This window comes from Castor canadensis, chromosome 12, assembly GCF_047511655.1.
Source record: "Castor canadensis chromosome 12, mCasCan1.hap1v2, whole genome shotgun sequence".
NCBI classification, from domain to species: Eukaryota; Metazoa; Chordata; class Mammalia; order Rodentia; family Castoridae; genus Castor; species Castor canadensis.
Genome location: NC_133397.1, coordinates 31,592,791 through 31,611,090, shown reverse-complemented (window position 1 = coordinate 31,611,090; position 18,300 = coordinate 31,592,791). Strand labels below are relative to the sequence as shown.

The following is an 18,300-nucleotide window of genomic DNA, read 5'->3' as shown; positions in this document are numbered from 1 at the left end:
GGGGCGAGGAGGACATGGCGAGTGCGCATGCGTAGGACCAGTGTTCTGCGCACGCGTACTCCTCTCGTTTCCTGCGGGCAGGCGTTCGGGAGGAGGGGCATCCGGGTGTCTTGGCGGCTGCCTCAGCCTCTGGAGCTCAGCTGATCGGCCCCTGCCAGACTAGGAGGTGAGGCCGTCCCCCGTGCTGTCAAAGCATGCACGTTAACACGCACAATACTACTGTGTCCCCTGGACGTTTTCCGAGGGGTGGGGAGGAAAAGGCGAGTTCGCAATGAATATTTTCTTTTCTGGGCCCGGCCTCGGTTCCGAGCTGCCTCGCGGGGTTGACAGCCCGAGATGGCCTGCGACAGTGTTTTGCATTTTTCCCGGGCCCGGCGCTGTGGTCCTCGGAGCAGCCGGGTGAACCCAGACCCTGAGCGCACCGGGCGTCGCCGGCGCGTTCCTGGACCACGATGTCGTCAGGGATGCTGCGGCCGCGGACACCCCGCCGTGCCGCCCGGTCCCTGTGGGTCTCTGTGCTGGGTCGGGTGCAGCGGGGGCGGGGGACCGGGAGAAAGGGAGAACCGGGTGGTCGGCGCACCGCGATGCTTGATCTTAGTGCCTGTTCTCATTTACAGGGTGGGATCATGACCTATGTTTGCTAGGCATATTTGTTTTTTGCAATATTTATTTAATTTTCCTTTCATCCCGTTATGCATTCTTCCTCAGCAAGCAGAGTTTTATTTTTTGTTTGTACCTTCCTCTTTCCCAACTTGCTTCTCGGTGTGCCTCAAGAAAGTTAGGTTTCCGCAAATGAAACGAGAAGTAAAGAGATACTTTTTTTTTTCTTAGTGGTTACATTCATTAAATTTGACTTTTAATATTAAAAATCCTTACACACATTTTTAAATCTGTTAATTTAAGGTGTGAATTTAAAACTGCAGCGATGGAGTTAGCTCACAGTTTATTACTAAATGAAGAAGCTTTGGCTCAAATCACTGAAGCAAAGAGACCTGTTTTTATCTTTGAGTGGTTGCGATTTCTTGATAAAGTCTTGGTTGCTGCCAACAAGGTATGGTATTGCTTTTTTTTCTTAACTGGATTAACATGGATTTTAAAAATTATGTTTTGGAAATGTTGTGAGTCACATATGGAAGTTGAGAATATTAGTTGGGAATTTCTAGTCCTTTTTCTATTCTGTGGCAAGACTCAAGCCTTGGTTAAATTCCACTTATTTCCCACTTCATGTCTTCAGCTAGGCAGCTCAGCATGACTGGAGAAAAACATGACCTATGACTGGTGTCATTTTAAAGTTGTCATCAATAAATGCAAGGCCTCAATGCTATCTAGCAATCCCAGTATCTTCTCTTTTCTCTGAGGAATTAATAGGCTCCCCCCTCATTCTTTCTCTTCCTATGCAGTCTCTGATTCAAGTTTATCTTGCATGTTTTATTTTCTTTCCTTAAAATTAGGTACTTTCTTCAAATGACTGATGATCTTGAATGTTTGCTCAAAGTTAGGAGTACTTCCTAAAAGGTCTTCTGAACAGGGTGAATTTTGTTAATTGAACTTTACTATAGGCTAGTCCTGTTCCTGACTTTAGTATCTTAGGTTCCTCTAGGTCAGTTGTTCACCAAAGGGACTTTTCTACTCTAGTGCCTGAAGAATATAGTTGTCCAGGCTGGAGAAATTGGGTGACAAGCTTGAGGATGCCAGCATTCAGTATGTAAATTTTCACTCAACTCTCCTGTTTTCAGTGCAGTTGTCCCAGCCCACAGCTGTTTCTGGGCTCCCCTAGTCCAGACATACAGTGTGTTAGTGTTTTCAGAAAATAAATCTCTAATCATCTTCCAGAATGTAGGAGAGAGATCTAGAAATCTTACAGCTTCTTAAATAACTCTCAACTAGTCCCTCCATTTCTAGATGTAAACTTACTCCCACCTACAGAGGTATACAAGACTTCAAAATAAAAAGTGAGGTGTTAGTGTACTCTGTGTCTTAAATTAGGTCTCTCCTCAACTTTTCCTGTTGGGAGTACTTGGCTTTCAAATTTTATGATCATTCTTTTCCTGTTTTCTCTGCTCTTGTGGATTTGTGTGTGTTTCCCCCATATGGCTTTAATAGAGGTTTTAGAGAGGATTGATGCATGGATTCACTTGAAATCTTTAACTAGGAATTTATAGTTCCTCTTCAGTCTCTGCAACTGGATATTTGTTGCCTCCCTTCCACTGAAAAAGCTTTTGTGCAGCCACCGTGGATCTTACATTCCCCAAAACAATGGTCAGTATTCTGTCTTATTTGATTCATCTCTATCTTTTGATATAGCTGATCCTCTGCCTTGAAATACCTAACACATTTTTTATTGTGATACTGATAAATGCAAGAGTTTATAGGACATAGCTAAATTATACCTTCTGCTCAAACGAAAAATAGGTTATTGTTACTTGGCACACTTTGTATAAATTGCTTCCTATTAGTGGCTTCCAAGATAACATCTGCTTTTAGTTCCTCCTACTTCACTAGCTACCACTTCTCATTTACTTTTGCTGGCTCTTCCTTCCTACTGGGCATTCTTTTTTGTTTCTTATCTATATTTAATCTTGCAATATAGCATCTTATCTTATGATTTCTATTACCACCTCAATAATAAAGATAACAGATATACAAATTACCTCTTTCTTATCTAAATGGCATCTCAAAGTTAACATATCTAAACCAAATTCTTTTTTGTTGTTGTTGTGGTTGTGCTGGTGTTTGAACTCAGAGCCTCACACTTGCTCAGCAGGGGCTCTTCTGCTTGAGCCACTCCACCAGCCTTTTTTTGTGTTGGGTATTTTCGAGATTGGATCTCTCAAACTATTTTCCCAGGCTGGCTTCAAGCCTTGATCCTCCTGATCTCTGCCTTTTAAGTAGCTGGGATTGGAGGCATGAGCCACCAGTACATGACTAAACCAAATTCTTGATTTCCCTACCATGCCTGCCCTTTCCCAAGTGTTCTGTATTTTAGAAAATGACCACTTAATTCTTATAGTTGCTCAGGTCAAAAACCTTAGAGTCATTCTTTACTTCTGTGATTTTTCAAACTTAGTATCATATCTACCAGCAAATCTTATGGTATTACTCACAAATATATTCAGAATTCATTTACTTCTCATCACCATCTCCAGATTATTGCCACAGCTTCCTGTTTACTTATCATGCTTCTATCTAGGGTATTTTCAGTTTACCAGTCAGAGTGAGTTTGTTAAAACATTTAGATTATGGCCCTCCTTTGCTTAAAACTCTTACTCAGAATAAAATGCAAAGTTCTTTGGTGTATATGACACTACATTCTGGTTCTTTCTGACTTTGTCTCCTGCTACTTTCTCTCTCCTACACCACTCCAGCTAAACTGGCCTTCTTGTGGTCCTCAGGTATGCTAAGCATGCTCTAATCTCAAAGCTTTGGCACTTCTTGTTCCTTTTGCTTGGAATGTTCTTCCCCCAGGTATCTCTATAACTCACCCCTTCACTTTTCAGAGAAGCCGTTTCTAACCAATCTATGTAAAACAGTAAGCACGCATAGTATTTATCTGTTTATTTGTTAAGCTCTGAACCTCCTTGCTAGAATGTAAATGTCACAAGGGCACAGAATCTGTTTTGTTCATTGTTACACCCGAAGGCCAAGAATAAATGCATGGCATGCAATGAGTGCACAGTGCTTCTTTTTCTTTTTTTAAATAGTGTAAATTAATTGTACAGAGGGGTTCCTTTGATATTTACATATATACAGTAAGTGTTTCTTCAATGAATGAATTAATTTTAGGTATTGAATTAAGGGTAGATCTAGGTATTATGTTCTGTTGCCTAGATCTCTTCAGAGTTTCTTTTGGTTCCTTTACTGCCCTGTAACTTTATAAAGTACTGACTCTTCTTTTATAGGGGAAACCCATCAGCATTCTAAGATATCAGTTGTCTGTACATTCACCATCTCACATCCTTGAACTACTGGTTTATTAATCAGTTTGTCTAGAAATTTTTGGATCAGAGTAGTCACTTTTTTATGAGGCTAACTAGCAAAGAGTAGACTTTTAGATTGGGGGCATGGCTCAAGTGGTAGCGTGCCTGTCTGGCAAATGGGAGATCCTGAGTTCAAGCCTAGTGTTTTCAAAAAAAAAAGCTGACTTTTTTTGGAGGTGTTCTGGGGTTTGAACTCAGGGCCTTGTGCTTGCTAGGCAGAGGCTCTACCACTTGAGCTATGCTTCCATCTCTTATTGGTTTGTTTATTTTTGAGATAGGGTTTCACTTTTTGATGGGCCATTCTGGACCACAATCTTCCTTTTTACTGTTTCTGCTGTAGCTGGGATGACAGGCACATGCCACCAAACCCAGCTTTTTTTTGGGGGATGGGGGAAGTCTTGTGAATTTTTGGTTCAGGCGGGCCTCAATCTGTGAGCCTACTGATCTCAACCTCCTAAGTAGCTAGGAGTACAGGTGTGAGCCACCATGCCTGGCTAGGAGTAGACTATTCTTACTGAACTTTCTTAACTTAAAAGTTTTCATTTATGGTTTATGCTTGATATGATACAGATTTTTAATTATTAGAGTACTTTAAAAGTTAAGTATTTATTTTGGCTAAAAGGTAATAAAAGGTATACAAATGGTGATGTTCTTTTTTTTTTTTTAATAACAGACCAATATGAAGGACAAACAGAAAAAACTTGTTGAACAATTAACTGGATTAATGAGTAGTAAACATGGTGATGTGCTTTTTTTCTTTTATAACAGACTGATGTAAAGGAAAAACAGAAAAAACTTGTTGAACAATTAACTGGATTAATAAGTAGTTCACCTGGACCACCTACACGAAAATTATTAGCTAAAAATCTTGCAGCCCTTTATAGCATTGGTGATTCTTTTACTGTTTTTCAAACACTAGATAAATGTAATGACATTATCAGAAATAAAGATGACACTGCAGCCTACTTACCAACAAAATTGTAAGTACTTATTTTGAAAGAGACCCTTGGGGTTTTACTTATTTTTTCAGGGTAACTTAGAGTGGAACCTGAGGCATGTTGCTGACAGTGAAAGTTCTAAATAGACCAAAGGGTAGGGGAAGCTCTGCTTCCACTTATCTATCACCATTGGGTCCTTGAACACACTAGAGAGAATTGGTATGGTGTCATGGGTCTTCTGGTAAATTTTGATGGAGATAATATTCTTGTCTGAGGTTAAAGAAAAGAATTTCTAGGTGACAGAATCAAGGAAAAAATAGGCAAAGCATAGTCCACTGGCCAAATCTAGCCAGTTTTACAAATAGAGTTTTATTGGAATACAGACCTGCCTGCTCATCTGTGTGGTATCTGCTTTCACAGTAGAATGGCAGATTTCAATAGCTGAGACAGACTATTTCGCCTATAAATTTGTTGACCCCTACATTAAGTTAACCCAAGTCCTAGCACATAGTTGTGGTTTGGGTCAAAGACTGACAAAGGGAAGCCTATGAATGAGTCCAATCAGGAAATCACAGTTATATTATGATGAAGAGTCCTGTAGGAGGTAAGAGGGGAGAGCACTGTCAAGAAAGCCTTCTCAAGGAAGATCAACTTTCAAAGAAGGATGTGTGGAAATTAGTTAGGTGAGGGGCTAAGTTGGGAGGAGGTAGGGTGAATGTGATTGATCTGGAGTCAGTATGCTTTTTGGAAAGGGTCCAATAGTAAGTATATTTGGCTTTGTAGACTAAACATTTCTGTAGCAGCTATTTATCTCTGGCATAGACAGTACATAAATGAATGAGAATGGCTGCTATGCAATAAAATTTTATTTACAAAAACAGGTGGTAGGTCAAATTTGGCTACTTGCTATAATTTGACAACCTGTTTTCTAGATAAAGTAAACTAATTGGAAACAAAAATGGCTTATTTATGGTGCTTTTTAGACAGATACAAAATAGAGAAGGAAGGAACAGGTAATGAGGGGAGAATTATGAGTTTGATTTTGGGCATGCTAATTTTGAAGTTCAAACGGGAATATCTAAGTGACAGTGTTTTTAGTATGCAGTTGGAAATCCTGGTCTGGATATCAGAGATCTGACTTGAGAGTCTAGCTTTGGTGAGTAGAGAATGGAGATTTAGGAGTACACTGAACCCTTTAATATGAATAAAGCTACTTCAGAAGAGTATATTCTTTGAAAAGAGAGCGTGGCCAAAGATAAGCTCTAGATCACCAACATTCAAGGGCCCAGGGCCTGTAAGTATAATAGCTTGCAGAGGAAATGCAGAAATTATTCCATTCTGGATGCTGATTTTTGTGTCCATTTTGAACTGCTGGGATACACTGTGGTTAGGTTTTATGTTTTTTGGAATAGAGGTAGCTCTCAAAACTTTTTGAGGAGGTTAGAGGGTTCTGCTTTTTAAGTTATTTTGAAGTTTAAAGCTATATTAATGGGCGGGGGGGATAGGTGGCCCAAACAATGTATACACATATAAGTAAATGTAAAAACAATTTTAAAAAGCTATGTTAATAGTTTGATGATTTAATTCTCTCCACTTAGCAAATAAACACCTAATTTTATAGTTCCCACTAAATAAATTTTATGTATCTTTTAGTGAATTAGGAATTCCCCAATTTATTCTGACAGGTGACTTTAGTCATTTTTAACTTTATTATCAGCTTGTAGAATATTGCAAAAAAAAAAACCATGGCATTTGGAATTAAAAAAGTGAAGATTGATTTCTTAATTCTACTATTACGTATACAAATGTGATTTAAACTTATTTAACCTTTTTCAGATGTAAATTAACTTGCTCAGGTCACATAGCTATTAGGTGGCAGGTTTTAGGATTTAGACATAGGTCTGCCAGACTTCAAAGAATATGTTTTTAGGCATTGTTTTACTCCTGCCTCTAAGCTAAACTCCCAGCTATTCACTTACTTGACATGAGTGATGGTGGGGTCACTTCTCCTGAAGAGATGTGTTACTACATTTCCTCCTATATACAGCTGAGTGTTCCATTAAGGCAATATAGATTAAATTTTACAGATTTAGAAATAATAGTATATTATTATTCATAAGTTGATAGGTATGTGTAAGATATAGTCTGTTTCTAGAGTTTACATTTCCACTGACAGGATAAGACAGAGACAATCAAATGGCCAAGTCATGACACAGTAAGCAATATAATTCCGTCAAATCAGTGCTTGACATTGACTATTAGATATAATGAGAAAAGAAAGGGATCATTGTGGGTCGATATAATTTGGAAAGTCTTCTTAAAAGGAAGCTTAGGTTTTTTTTCCAAAGGGTGAGTATGTTTTATTTTGTATACTATTTTGTATTCCTAACAAGAATGTAATTTGGTTAACTATAGCATTTGTTGCAATTAAAAAGGATAAATGAGGTGCTTTTGAGAGTTGAAAATTAAGGATTACAGGCAAAATATCCTAGACAAATATACACTGATTTCTGGAAATGAGCAAAGTGTAATCAAATTCTGTTACTAACCTGAACAATGACCAGTGAAATTATTGTTACAGGGCTGCAGTGGCTTGTGTTGGAGCATTTTATGAAAAAATGGGGAGAATATTAGGCAGTGCATTTCCAGAAACAGTAAATAATCTTTTGAAATCTCTGAAAAGTGCAGAGGTAAGTTTTATAACAAATACTATTTGAATGCTTTGCTTGTGACAATAGTTAGATGTCAGTTAAACATGTTTGCTTTCTTTGTGTCTTTGTGGCATTCGTAGTGGTTATCCGAGAAAGTAATTTTAGACTTTCATGTCCCCTCTCTTCTTAAGGGAGAAGGAAAAGAATGCTTTTCCTTGACAAAGTGTAGTTTTGCCCATTATTTTTTATTTGGCTTATTTTTCGATTGGCATTTTATTTTTTGTGCCATTCCTAATGTATCAGTTTCATCTGATTGACATAATAAATTACCACAGACAGAATGGTTTAAAATAACAGAAATTTATTTCCTGAAATCAAGTGTTAGCAGGGCCATGCTTTCCTCTGAAGGTTATGGAAAGAATCCTTTCTTTCCTACCTTCTAATGGTTGCTAGAAATCCCTGGCCTTCTTCGTTTGTAGATACCTCTATAATCTCTGTCTCCTTTGTCATATATAAATTCTTCTCTTTTTACAAGTATATCAGTAATTGGATTAAGGCCAATTCTAATCCAGTATGACCTCATGTTTATTTGATTTCATCTACAAACACTGTTTCCAAATAAAGTCATATTCATATGGCATAGCAGGGTTTAGGACTTGAACTTATCTTTGAGGGGATCACAGTTTAACCCCTAGCAGATAATATCAAGTAAAAATAGTTCTGTTTTTTTCTGTCAATTTGGTGTTACTTCTATAAATTCCTTGTCAATTTTATGCTACCCACAAATGGACTAAGCTAGAGACTCTCTTCAGTCTAATTCTTTTGTTCAGGAAAAGTAAGATTTTTCAGATGATATCTCTTTTAGGAACCATTTATCTATTTATTTATTGAGGAAGAATTGAGGATATATTACTTTTCAGGCATTAGGCATACACATATGAATAAAACATGGTCCCTGACTCTAGAAATCTTACAGTCTAGTGGAAGAGGTTTATGTGTGAACAGTATGCTGTATCATATTAATTATAGTTTAGAAATAAGAATAAGCACTATGAGAGTATAGAATCAAGAGGTTGAGTTAGTTATAAGAAAGTGAGGCTTTGCTATATTTTTGTGACAAGGTTTTTTTTTTCCTTTCTTTTTTTTTTTGAACTCAGGGCTCTACACTTGCAAAGCAAGTGCTTGCAAAGCAGGTGCTCTACTGCTTGAACCACACTTCCAGTCTTCCAGTCCATTTTGCTCTAGTTATTTTGGAGATGGGGTCTTGTAAACTATTTCCTCAGGCTGGCCTTGAACCTTGATCCTCCTCATCTCAGCTTCCCAAATAGCTAGGATTACAGGTGTGAGTCACCAGTGCCTAGCTTGTGACAAATTTTAAAAAATATGTTGGATGTTTTCTTCCTCTTTTGGATGACTTATATTATTTCTTAATTATTTTTTACTTAATATTTTACATTCTGAAAGTTTAGGCCCTTGAGATACGATATTGAAACTTTTCAATCTATCTTTCCCATTCACAGTTATATTGTATGTCAATGTCATCGAATATTGGAATATGTTTACTTTTCACCTAATTTCTTAGATAATATTTCATTGAAGCTAATAATTATTCTTACCTTTTAGGTACCTTCTATAGAATACTTAATATTACTTTTCATTACTTATTGTTACAATTTGAAGATAAGATTATTAGGCTAAGAGAAATGTGTTTTACTATGTAGTTTTAATGATTTACTTTATGTACATGTGTAGTCTCAAGGGCGAAGTGAAATCTTAATGAGCCTGCAGAAAGTTCTGAATGGATTGGGTGGTGCAGCAGCTTCCTCTCATCGTGATATTTACAAGAATGCTAGGTCTCTCTTGACTGACAGATCCATGGCTGTTAGATGTACAGTGGCCAAGGTTAGTGCTTGACTAGTTTTTAATGTTGCTCCTTATCCTACTTGCTTTTAAATAATTAATGGCTTTTATATTTTTCATTTTAAATTGTGAGTATGTATTTTTGTTTTCATGCATTAGTTTTATTTTCTAGAATTATTTATAAATGGAGTCATGTGGTATGTACTTTTGTGTGCATATGTGTTTTGAATTCTTTCACACAGCACAATTGTTTTGAGCTTCATCTGTGCTGTTGTATGTATCAGTTGTTCATATATTTTTGTTGTTCAGTACTGCTTCATTGCATGGATGTACCACATTAATTTCTTCTTTTTTTTTTTTTTTCCTGTGGAACTGGGGCTTGAACTCAGGGCCTTCACCTGGAGCCACTCTGTCAGTGCTTTTCATGATGGGTATTTTCGAGATATGGTCTCGTGAACTATTTGTTCGGGCTGGCTTTGAACTGTGGTCCTCCTGATCTCTGCTTCCTGAGTAGCTAGAATTATAGGTGTGAGCCACTGGTGCCCAGCTAATTTGTTCCTTTACCTTTTATAAATGTTCTGGCTACTTCTAGTTTGGGCTGTCTCTCTCTCCCTCTCTCTCTCTCTCACACACACACACACACATACCCACTCACACACACAAAACAAAAAACCAAAAACAAACCAAACCAAAACTTCCATGAACATCCATATGCAAGTTTTTGCATGGACATGTGTTTTCATTTCATTTGGGTAAATATTTGGGGTTGGAATAGTTAAATCACATGTTAAGATTTATATTTATTTTTTACAAAAAACTGTGTACCTTTTTTCCACAGTATTTGTGCCATTTTACTTTTCCACCCTTTTACATTTCATCAGTGTAAGACAATTCTATTTCCTCTACATCTGTACCATCATTCATTTCTGAGAGTCTTTAATTTAAATCATTCTAGTAAATACATACAGGTATCTCATTGTGGTTTTAATTTGCATTTCCTAATGACCAATGGTATGGATGTTTTCCATATCATTGTTCATTGCCATATCATATCTACTTTGAAGACCTGTTCAGATCTTTTGCCCATTGCTTTATGTTTTTATTTTTGAGTTTGGAGAGTCTTTTATAGGTTCTTTATATATTCTTTACCAATTATATGACTTAAAATATTTTCTCCCAGTCTATATGCTATCTTTTCATTCTCTAAATAGTGTCTTTTGTTTTGTGAGTTTTGGTGTTTGTTTGTTTGTTGCTATTGTTTGTAGTACTTGGGATTGAATCCATTGTCTGGAGCTTGCTAAGCCAGTGCTCTACCACATGACTCCCAGCCCTAGCCTTTTGTTTGTATTTTGTTTTTGATATAGATTCTAACTTTGCCCAGGCTGGCCTCTGATTTGACATCTTTCTGTCTCTTCCCCATCATAGAAATAGTGACGTTTTTTTTTCCTTTTTAAAAATACTTCCTTTTTAAGAATAGAAATTTGGATGGGATGGAGGTATAGCTCAAGTGGAAGAGCACCTGCCTAGCAAGTACAAAGCCCCGAGTTCAAACTCCAGTGCCACCAAAAGAAGAAGAAAAAAGGAATAGAAATTTTGAATTTTGTTAAAGTTCAGTTTACTAATTTTTCTTATATGGATTATGCTTTCAGTGTTGTATGTAAGAGAAAATTCCCTAACTTAAGGTTTTTCTTTTATTTCCTTCTGTAAATTTGATAGTGTTACATTTAGACATATGATACATTTTGAGTTAATTTTTTGTACATGGTACAAGGAATGAATCAAAGTTCTTTTTTGTTTCCCATGTAGACATCCACTTCTTCTGGCACCATGTTGAAAAGTATACCTTTTCTTCACTAAGTTGCCTTTGTACCTGTGTTAAAAACTGGTTGTCCACATATGTGTATGTTTATTTTTATACTCTATCCTGTTTGATCTATTTGTCTGTCTTGATGCCAACAGCATTTTTCTAGATTAATACATTTTTTTTGAGATTAAAGTCTCACTTTGTAGCCTAGGCACTGGCCTTAAACTCAGGATCCTCCTGCCTCACCTTTCTTGAGTATTAGAATTATGGGCATGTGTGGCCACACACAGCTTAGATTAATGTGTCTTTATAATAAGTCTTGAAAAAGGGTAGTGTTGATCTTCCAACTTTGTTCTTTTTCAAAATTGTTTTACTTATTTTAGGTAACTTGCATTTTCATATGAACTTTAGAATTAGTTTGTTGATGTCTACAAAAATAGCAGTCTGGGTTTTGATTCAGGGTACATTGAATTTAGAGATCAAATTGATATTTGGATAATATTAAGTCTTCCATCAAAAGTTTTTATGCTTTCCTTCACCATGGTGAAAAACATGCAGTCCTTCACCATTACATGTAATATTAATAGTAGGTTTTTATAGATGCCCTTTATTGGGTTGATGAAGTACCCTTCTATTCCTAGTTTACCAAGAGGTGTTATTGGGAATAAATATTAGATTTTGTTTTAAATTTGGTTTCTTGTGTTGTTTTTGTTTTGTTATTTTTTTTTTGTAGTGGGATTTGAACTCAGGGCCTTATGTTTGTTAGGCAGGTGCTCTACCACTTGCACCACTCCACCAGCCCTTTTTTCTGTTGGGATATTTTCCACATAGGGTCTCTTGAACTATTTGCCAGGCTAAACTCAAACCATGATCCTCCTGATTTCTACCTTGTAAATAGCTAGGATTACAGGCATGAGCCACTGATGCCCGGCTATTTAAACTTTTTTCTTTGAGATAATTATAGATCCATGCCACATTTATAAGAAATAATACTGAATCTTTACCAGATTCCCGCAATTGTAATTTTTTGAAGTACAGTGTAACAACCAGGACATTGACATTGACATAATCCACCAATCTTGTTTAAATTTCCCCAGTTTTACTTATATTCTCTCAAATATTTTTTTTTTCTTTTTGGTGGTACTAGGGTTTGAACTCAAGGCTTTGCACTTAGTAGGCAAGTGCTCTACCACTTGAGCCATGCCTCTACCCTCTCAAATACTTTTTTAGCATCTATAGAAATGATTATAAGAGTTTTGTTTTCTGCTTGCTAATGTGGTTAATTACATTGATTTGTTTTAGAATTTTAACCAATTTTTAATTCCTATGAAAAACTCCACTTGGTGATAATGTGTTATCCTTTTTGTGTATTGTTATATTAGAGTTAGTAAAAGTTTGTTTAGCATTTGTATATCTCTGTTCATGAGGATATTGGTGTGTAGTTTCCTTCTCTTGTAGTATCTTTGTCAGATTTCAGTATTTGCCCCATAGGATAAATGAGAAAGTCCTCTTTAATTTTCCTGGAAGAATTTATACAGAATTAGTATTTTTTTAATTTAAACATTTGGTGGAATTCTTCAGTGCAGATTTTGAACTAAAAAGATCAATTTTTAAAATAGGTATTAGGCTAGTCACTCTATTTCTTCTTGAGTGAATTGCCTTCTATTTCATTTAAGTTGTAAAATTTATTGGCAGAAAGATGTTCATGAATTCTCTTTAATTTTTTCTTTTTTTATATGTTTTTTGTTTGTTTTTGGTGGTACTGGGTTTTGAATCAGGGCTTTGCACTTGCTAGGCAAGCACTCTACCACTTGAGCCACTCTGCCTGCTCTTTCAGATTTTAATATATGCTGAGTCTGTAGTGATTTGACTTTTCTCATTCTTAGTTTTGGTAATTTATATATTTTTTTCATCCCAGATCAATGTGAATAGAGAATTACCAAGTTGATTATTCTTTCCAAAGAAGCAGCTTTGATTTCTTTTCTAGTATTTTTCGGTTTTCTAATGCATTGCTTTTCTTCCTTGCCTTTATTATTTTCTTTTTCTGCTTACTTCGTGTTGAATTTTCTCCTTTTACCCTTGAGATATGGCCTCACTATGTAGCCCAGTTAGTCTTGAACTCTTGATTTTCCTGCCTGTGCCTCTCATGTGCGAGGAATTACAGGCATGTGTCACCAAGCCTGGCAATGAATTAGCTCTTTTAAGTATAACTGTCCTTCACTGCCTTATGTCCGTTGTCTTGAAAACTATTGTATCATAATTTTATTCATTGTTTTAGTTATTTCAGGAGAGTGTGACTCTGCTTCTGTTAAATTCTGTAAAAGTTCTATTTACATTTTGTTTTTAATTCCAGTGTCTACTGGAACTACAAAATGAAGCTGTTTTCATGTGGACTGCTGAATTGGAAAATGTAGCCACTCTCTGCTTTAAGGCTTTGGAAAACTCAAATTATGGGGTACGGGTAGCAGTGTCTAAACTCTTAGGAACAGTTATGGCTACAGCATTGATGCCAAAACAAGCAACAGGTATTGTGTGCCAACCCCTGATTTGTACTATAGCAGATATTTGAAAGTTTATAGAGTTCTTCCTTCTAAATTAGTTGTTATATTTAGGCAGGTCACTTTCATGTATTTAACTTATTATATAGTTTACCATCAAATGAAAGAACTGAAATGGAATTTTCCTTGATGTAGTCAAGAAAGTTTTTGTGATGATAATGTATGAGATAGTATTTAGCAATTTTGTTGGATATAGAGCAAGTAAAATTTATGAAGTGATTTCATATAATGTTTCAGGAGTTAAATTCTGGCACTTTTAATCTCTGCTGGTTAGATCCCCATTTTTACTACAGTTTTAGTTTTCTGTTTTTCATGGGCCATTGTAAGCAGCATCAGAGGCAGAATTGATTATTCAAGTGACTTTCTTTGCCTCACAGTTCCACAAAGATGTCTCAGGCTGGTTGTGAGTAATATGTATAACACAACAAGAACAAAACACCCATAGCAGATGAAGGGTGACTCCAGCTCTGCTATTGTACCCACCCTTATCCCACCTATGCATGGTGGAAAAAGAATCAGATGTCATAGGTTTAGTGCTGGCCCTTATATTTATTAGCTGTGAGACCCTATTTAACTTCTTTGAGCTTTGGCTTCTTCACCTTTATTGATAATTATTTCATTAGATGGTGATGATAATGTAACATTTTAAGTGCTATATGACAGATGCTGAATTAAGCATATTATGGGATTGCTTTGTTTAATTCTTACAACAGCTGTATGAAGTTTAAGTACCATAAGAATTATTGTTATTTCTTTTTTTTTGGTGTGGCTGGGGTTTGAACTCAGGGCTTTGTGCTTGAGCCACACCTCCAGTCCATTTTGTTGTGGTTATTTTAGAGATGGGGGTCTCTTGAACTATTTGCCCAGACTGGCCTTGAACCTTAATCTTCCTGATTTTAGCTTCCAAAGTTGCTAGGATTATAGGTGTGAGCCATTGGCACCCAGCTGTCATTTCCATTTTATAGATGAGGAAATTGAGGCTTAGGGAGATTGTGTAACTTTTGTTGTAAAAAGTAATCTATTAAGTATCAGCACTGAAACTGAAACCCAGGCAGTCAAATTTCAAAGCCTATCCACTTAACAGTTATCTTTATACCCCCTCTACAGAATTTTTGTGAGTCTTGTGTTTGCTACTTTATGGGAAAGAACTTCATAAAATGTGAAAGTGGATACCAGAGATGGCAAATCATTTGCACTCTCAGTTGCATTTTAATCCATCGGTAACTGCTAAATTAGTAGTGTCTTCTTTGGGTATGCTTTGTTCTGTATTACAAATATTAAATTTATCATTAGTATCAGACTGTTTGACATAGATTTATTGAAATTCTTTCTTTTCTAACTCCTTCCATTTTTTCTTAGCACATTGTGAATTTTAAGATTATAAGAAAATGTAGTGACCATAAGCTCATTATAGTATTCTTGAAAATAATTGCTTGAATTTTTAAGCTAGAGTACTGAAATATGATTTAATTAATAGCAAAAAAAAATCTGCTTCAGATACATTTGCTTATAAATTTACATTTCTTCCTTAAAGTAATGCGTCAAAATGTGAAACGAGCAACATTTGATGAAGTCTTAGAACTCATGGCCACAGGATTTCTACGTGGAGGCTCAGGTTTCTTAAAGAGCGGTGGAGAAATGTTAAAAGTTGGAGGGTCTGTTAATCGTGAAGTGAGAGTTGGAGTTACACAGGTTTGTGGTATACACGTATAAAAGAATTCTGTTTGTATCATTTGTGAAATTTCATGGAGGACTCTTGCTAAATAACACCACATAATTTTTAAAATCTCGTTTCTCTCCAAAAGTTTCTTTTACTGAATGAATAAGTGAATTACATTCAAATTCCAAATTGTATATTTATATGGAAAGGAAGATTCTTAATGATGTGTAAATAAGTCTATGTCTACTATATTTATGTAAATATCTAAAAAATGTTTCCCAACTTTACTTGGCAACAAATGAGATATAAAGTAATTGAAACTGTATTCAGATGTTGGTAGCTTGAGGCATTTATATTTTTAATATTCTTTAATGATGCTATAGCTAAAACTAATGTCTATGCTTTGATTTGGTATCAATGATTAATCTCTAATGAAATTATAAGATTAAGTCTGACTTGGAATTATAGTTTTAAACTAATTAATGTCAAATAGAATTTTATGGTTTATGATATAATATTAATTAGCACATAACAAGATGAAATGGTTCTTGTTGATCTTAGTCAAAGTCACTACAACTGTATCTACCACAACTGTGTCTGTATCTTGTCCCTGAAACAAGCATAAAATGGAAGTAAACCATTTTTATCTTCAGAGAAAGGCTAAGCAATTGTACTATATCTCTGTGCCAGTGTTTATTTAGGATGTTAAGATTTTCTTATTCCTATATCTTGTTACCTTGCTGATCTCGGGTGAATTCAGCTTTCCTTCTTTCCTTCACTGCTCTGTATTCTTCATGAAGCTATTGTCTTAAGAACTTTTTTAGTTAAAGGCTCTGCCAGTAATTCCTATGTTAGAAGTACTAAAAAGATGTGACAGTTAAATTCCCTCCCTCCCTTTCTCCCTCTCTCTCTGTTTTTCTGTTTCTCTCTCTCTTTTTGCATACTAGGGGTTGAACCTTAGGTCTCAGGCATGCTAGGCAAGCACTCTACCACTTGATCCATACCCTAGGTCTTTTATTTGTATTTTTTGTTTTTGACATAGGGTCTTGCTAACTTTAACCTAGCTGGCCTCAAACTTTTGATCCTACCTCTGACTCCTGAGTAGCTGGGATTACAAATGTGAGCCACCATACCCAACTCAATTTTCTCTGCTTTAATCTTCAATATAATTAATTTTGTGTGCTGTACTCACTTATTTTTGTAGTTGCTTTGTGTGATTTCATTTATATACAGGTATCTGAAGTTGTATCTTAATGTGTTTTTAGGCATATGTTGTTTTTGTTACAACGTTGGGTGGTCAGTGGCTGGAGCGTAGCTTTGCTACATTCTTGTCCCATGTACTTGATCTGGTTTCTCATCCTCGGGCAACACAAACACATGTGGAAGCTGTGTACTCACGACGATGTGTCTCCTTCATCCTGAGAGCCACTGTGGGCAGTTTGTTGGGTGAGAAAGCCCAGATAGCAGCTGCTAAGGAGATCTGTCAAGCTATTGGAAAACAAATGAAAGCAGTGGGTAAGAACTGACTCACAGTGTATGTTGTTGATGACCTCAGTCCTTTAGGTGTTTTTTTTTTTTTTTTGGACATAGGGGCTTGATATGTAATTCAATTTGGCCTTGAACTCATGATCTTCTTTTATCAGCCTCCAGAGTATTGGGATTGCTATTATTCTTCTTAATAAATACAAGTAGACCTGTTAAGTTTATATCTCTCTGGACTGTTTTCATAGTAATTTTTTTTTTTTGATGATACTGGGATTTGAACTCATAGCTTTGTGCTTGCTAGGCAGGTGTGAGCCACCAACTCTTGGCTGTTTTCATAGTAATTTTGTTGAGGACTTTATTTAATATTAAAACAACATATAATTATATTGGAGTTTTAAAGATTTGGGTGGTATGTATGTAAAATAAGTTTTCTGTTTTATTTCTAGTACCTATATTGATTTTATAATTCTCCTAAAATGCAGCAGCACGTTGGTTTCTGTCTTCAGGAAATAATGTATTGTGATTTTTCTGCTTGGAGCCTGTTATTTTATAAACACATATTTTTTCCTCACCTAGTAGGCTTAATATGAAGATTTAGAGAGGAACAATTATAGATGAGTATCAGCCCCCATAGGACATACTGTGAAATCTCAGTAATTTATAGTTACAAAAACTCCTTTTTTTTTTTTTTAAGGACATTTTAAATTTTCAATAGACATAAAAATTGAGGTACAACATGACATTTTAAAACATATTACACAATGTATAAAGCTCAGATCAGGGCAATTGGCATATTTACTAATCCAAGTATTGATCATTTCATAGTATTGGGAACATTGAACATCCTCTCTACTAGCTATTTTGAAGTATACATTTAATTGCTTTCAACCATTGTTAGGCTACTGTGCTATAGGACATTAGGAGTTATTCCTTTTATCTGACTGCACCCCTGTAAAGAAATCTTTTTCAGGGCTGGAGGTATGGCTCAAGTGGTAGAGTATCTGCCTAGTAAGCATCAGTTCAAACCCCAGTATTGTAAAAAAGAAAAAAAAAACTGTTTGACGAGGTCAGATGTCAATATTGTAAATTCAATAGTGATTGCATATCTGACATTTTCAGAGCAATAGTTCAAGGTTTAAATGAGTGAGATTAAGTGTCTGCTGTCATGGACTCTATAATACAACTTGTGGACTAAAGCAAGACAAATAAAAAATTTATAAGACAATTTAGTTTTATCACTGTTGGAAATAAACATTAGTTTTAATAAGGCAAATTATATCCCTTAAAAGACGTCTTTAAAAGTAAGGATTTAGAGCCAGGTACTGGTGGCTCCCACCTGTAATAATCCTAAGTACTTGGGAGTCTGA

The 18,300-nt window shown here is 35.9% G+C and overlaps 1 protein-coding gene across 3 annotated transcripts in view; it reads left to right on the top strand.

Moving 5' to 3' along the window:
* The first annotated feature begins 77 nt into the window (after positions 1-77).
* Heatr5b (HEAT repeat containing 5B) overlaps positions 78-18,300 on the top strand; it is a 93,461-nt gene continuing 75,238 nt past the window's right edge. Inside the window, exons 1-9 of one of the 3 annotated variants that reach the window (XM_074049509.1) lie at positions 78-166; positions 904-1,051; positions 2,163-2,259; positions 4,897-4,957; positions 7,497-7,605; positions 9,319-9,468; positions 13,584-13,755; positions 15,323-15,480; positions 16,714-16,963. In XM_074049509.1, coding sequence (XP_073905610.1) covers positions 926-1,051; positions 2,163-2,259; positions 4,897-4,957; positions 7,497-7,605; positions 9,319-9,468; positions 13,584-13,755; positions 15,323-15,480; positions 16,714-16,963 — 1,123 coding nt within the window. In that variant the 5' untranslated portion in view covers positions 78-166; positions 904-925. Of the gene's footprint in view, positions 167-903; positions 1,052-2,162; positions 2,260-4,745; positions 4,958-7,496; positions 7,606-9,318; positions 9,469-13,583; positions 13,756-15,322; positions 15,481-16,713; positions 16,964-18,300 lie in introns of those variants that run through there. The other 2 variants (XM_074049508.1, XM_074049510.1) reach the window with 2 other exon arrangements.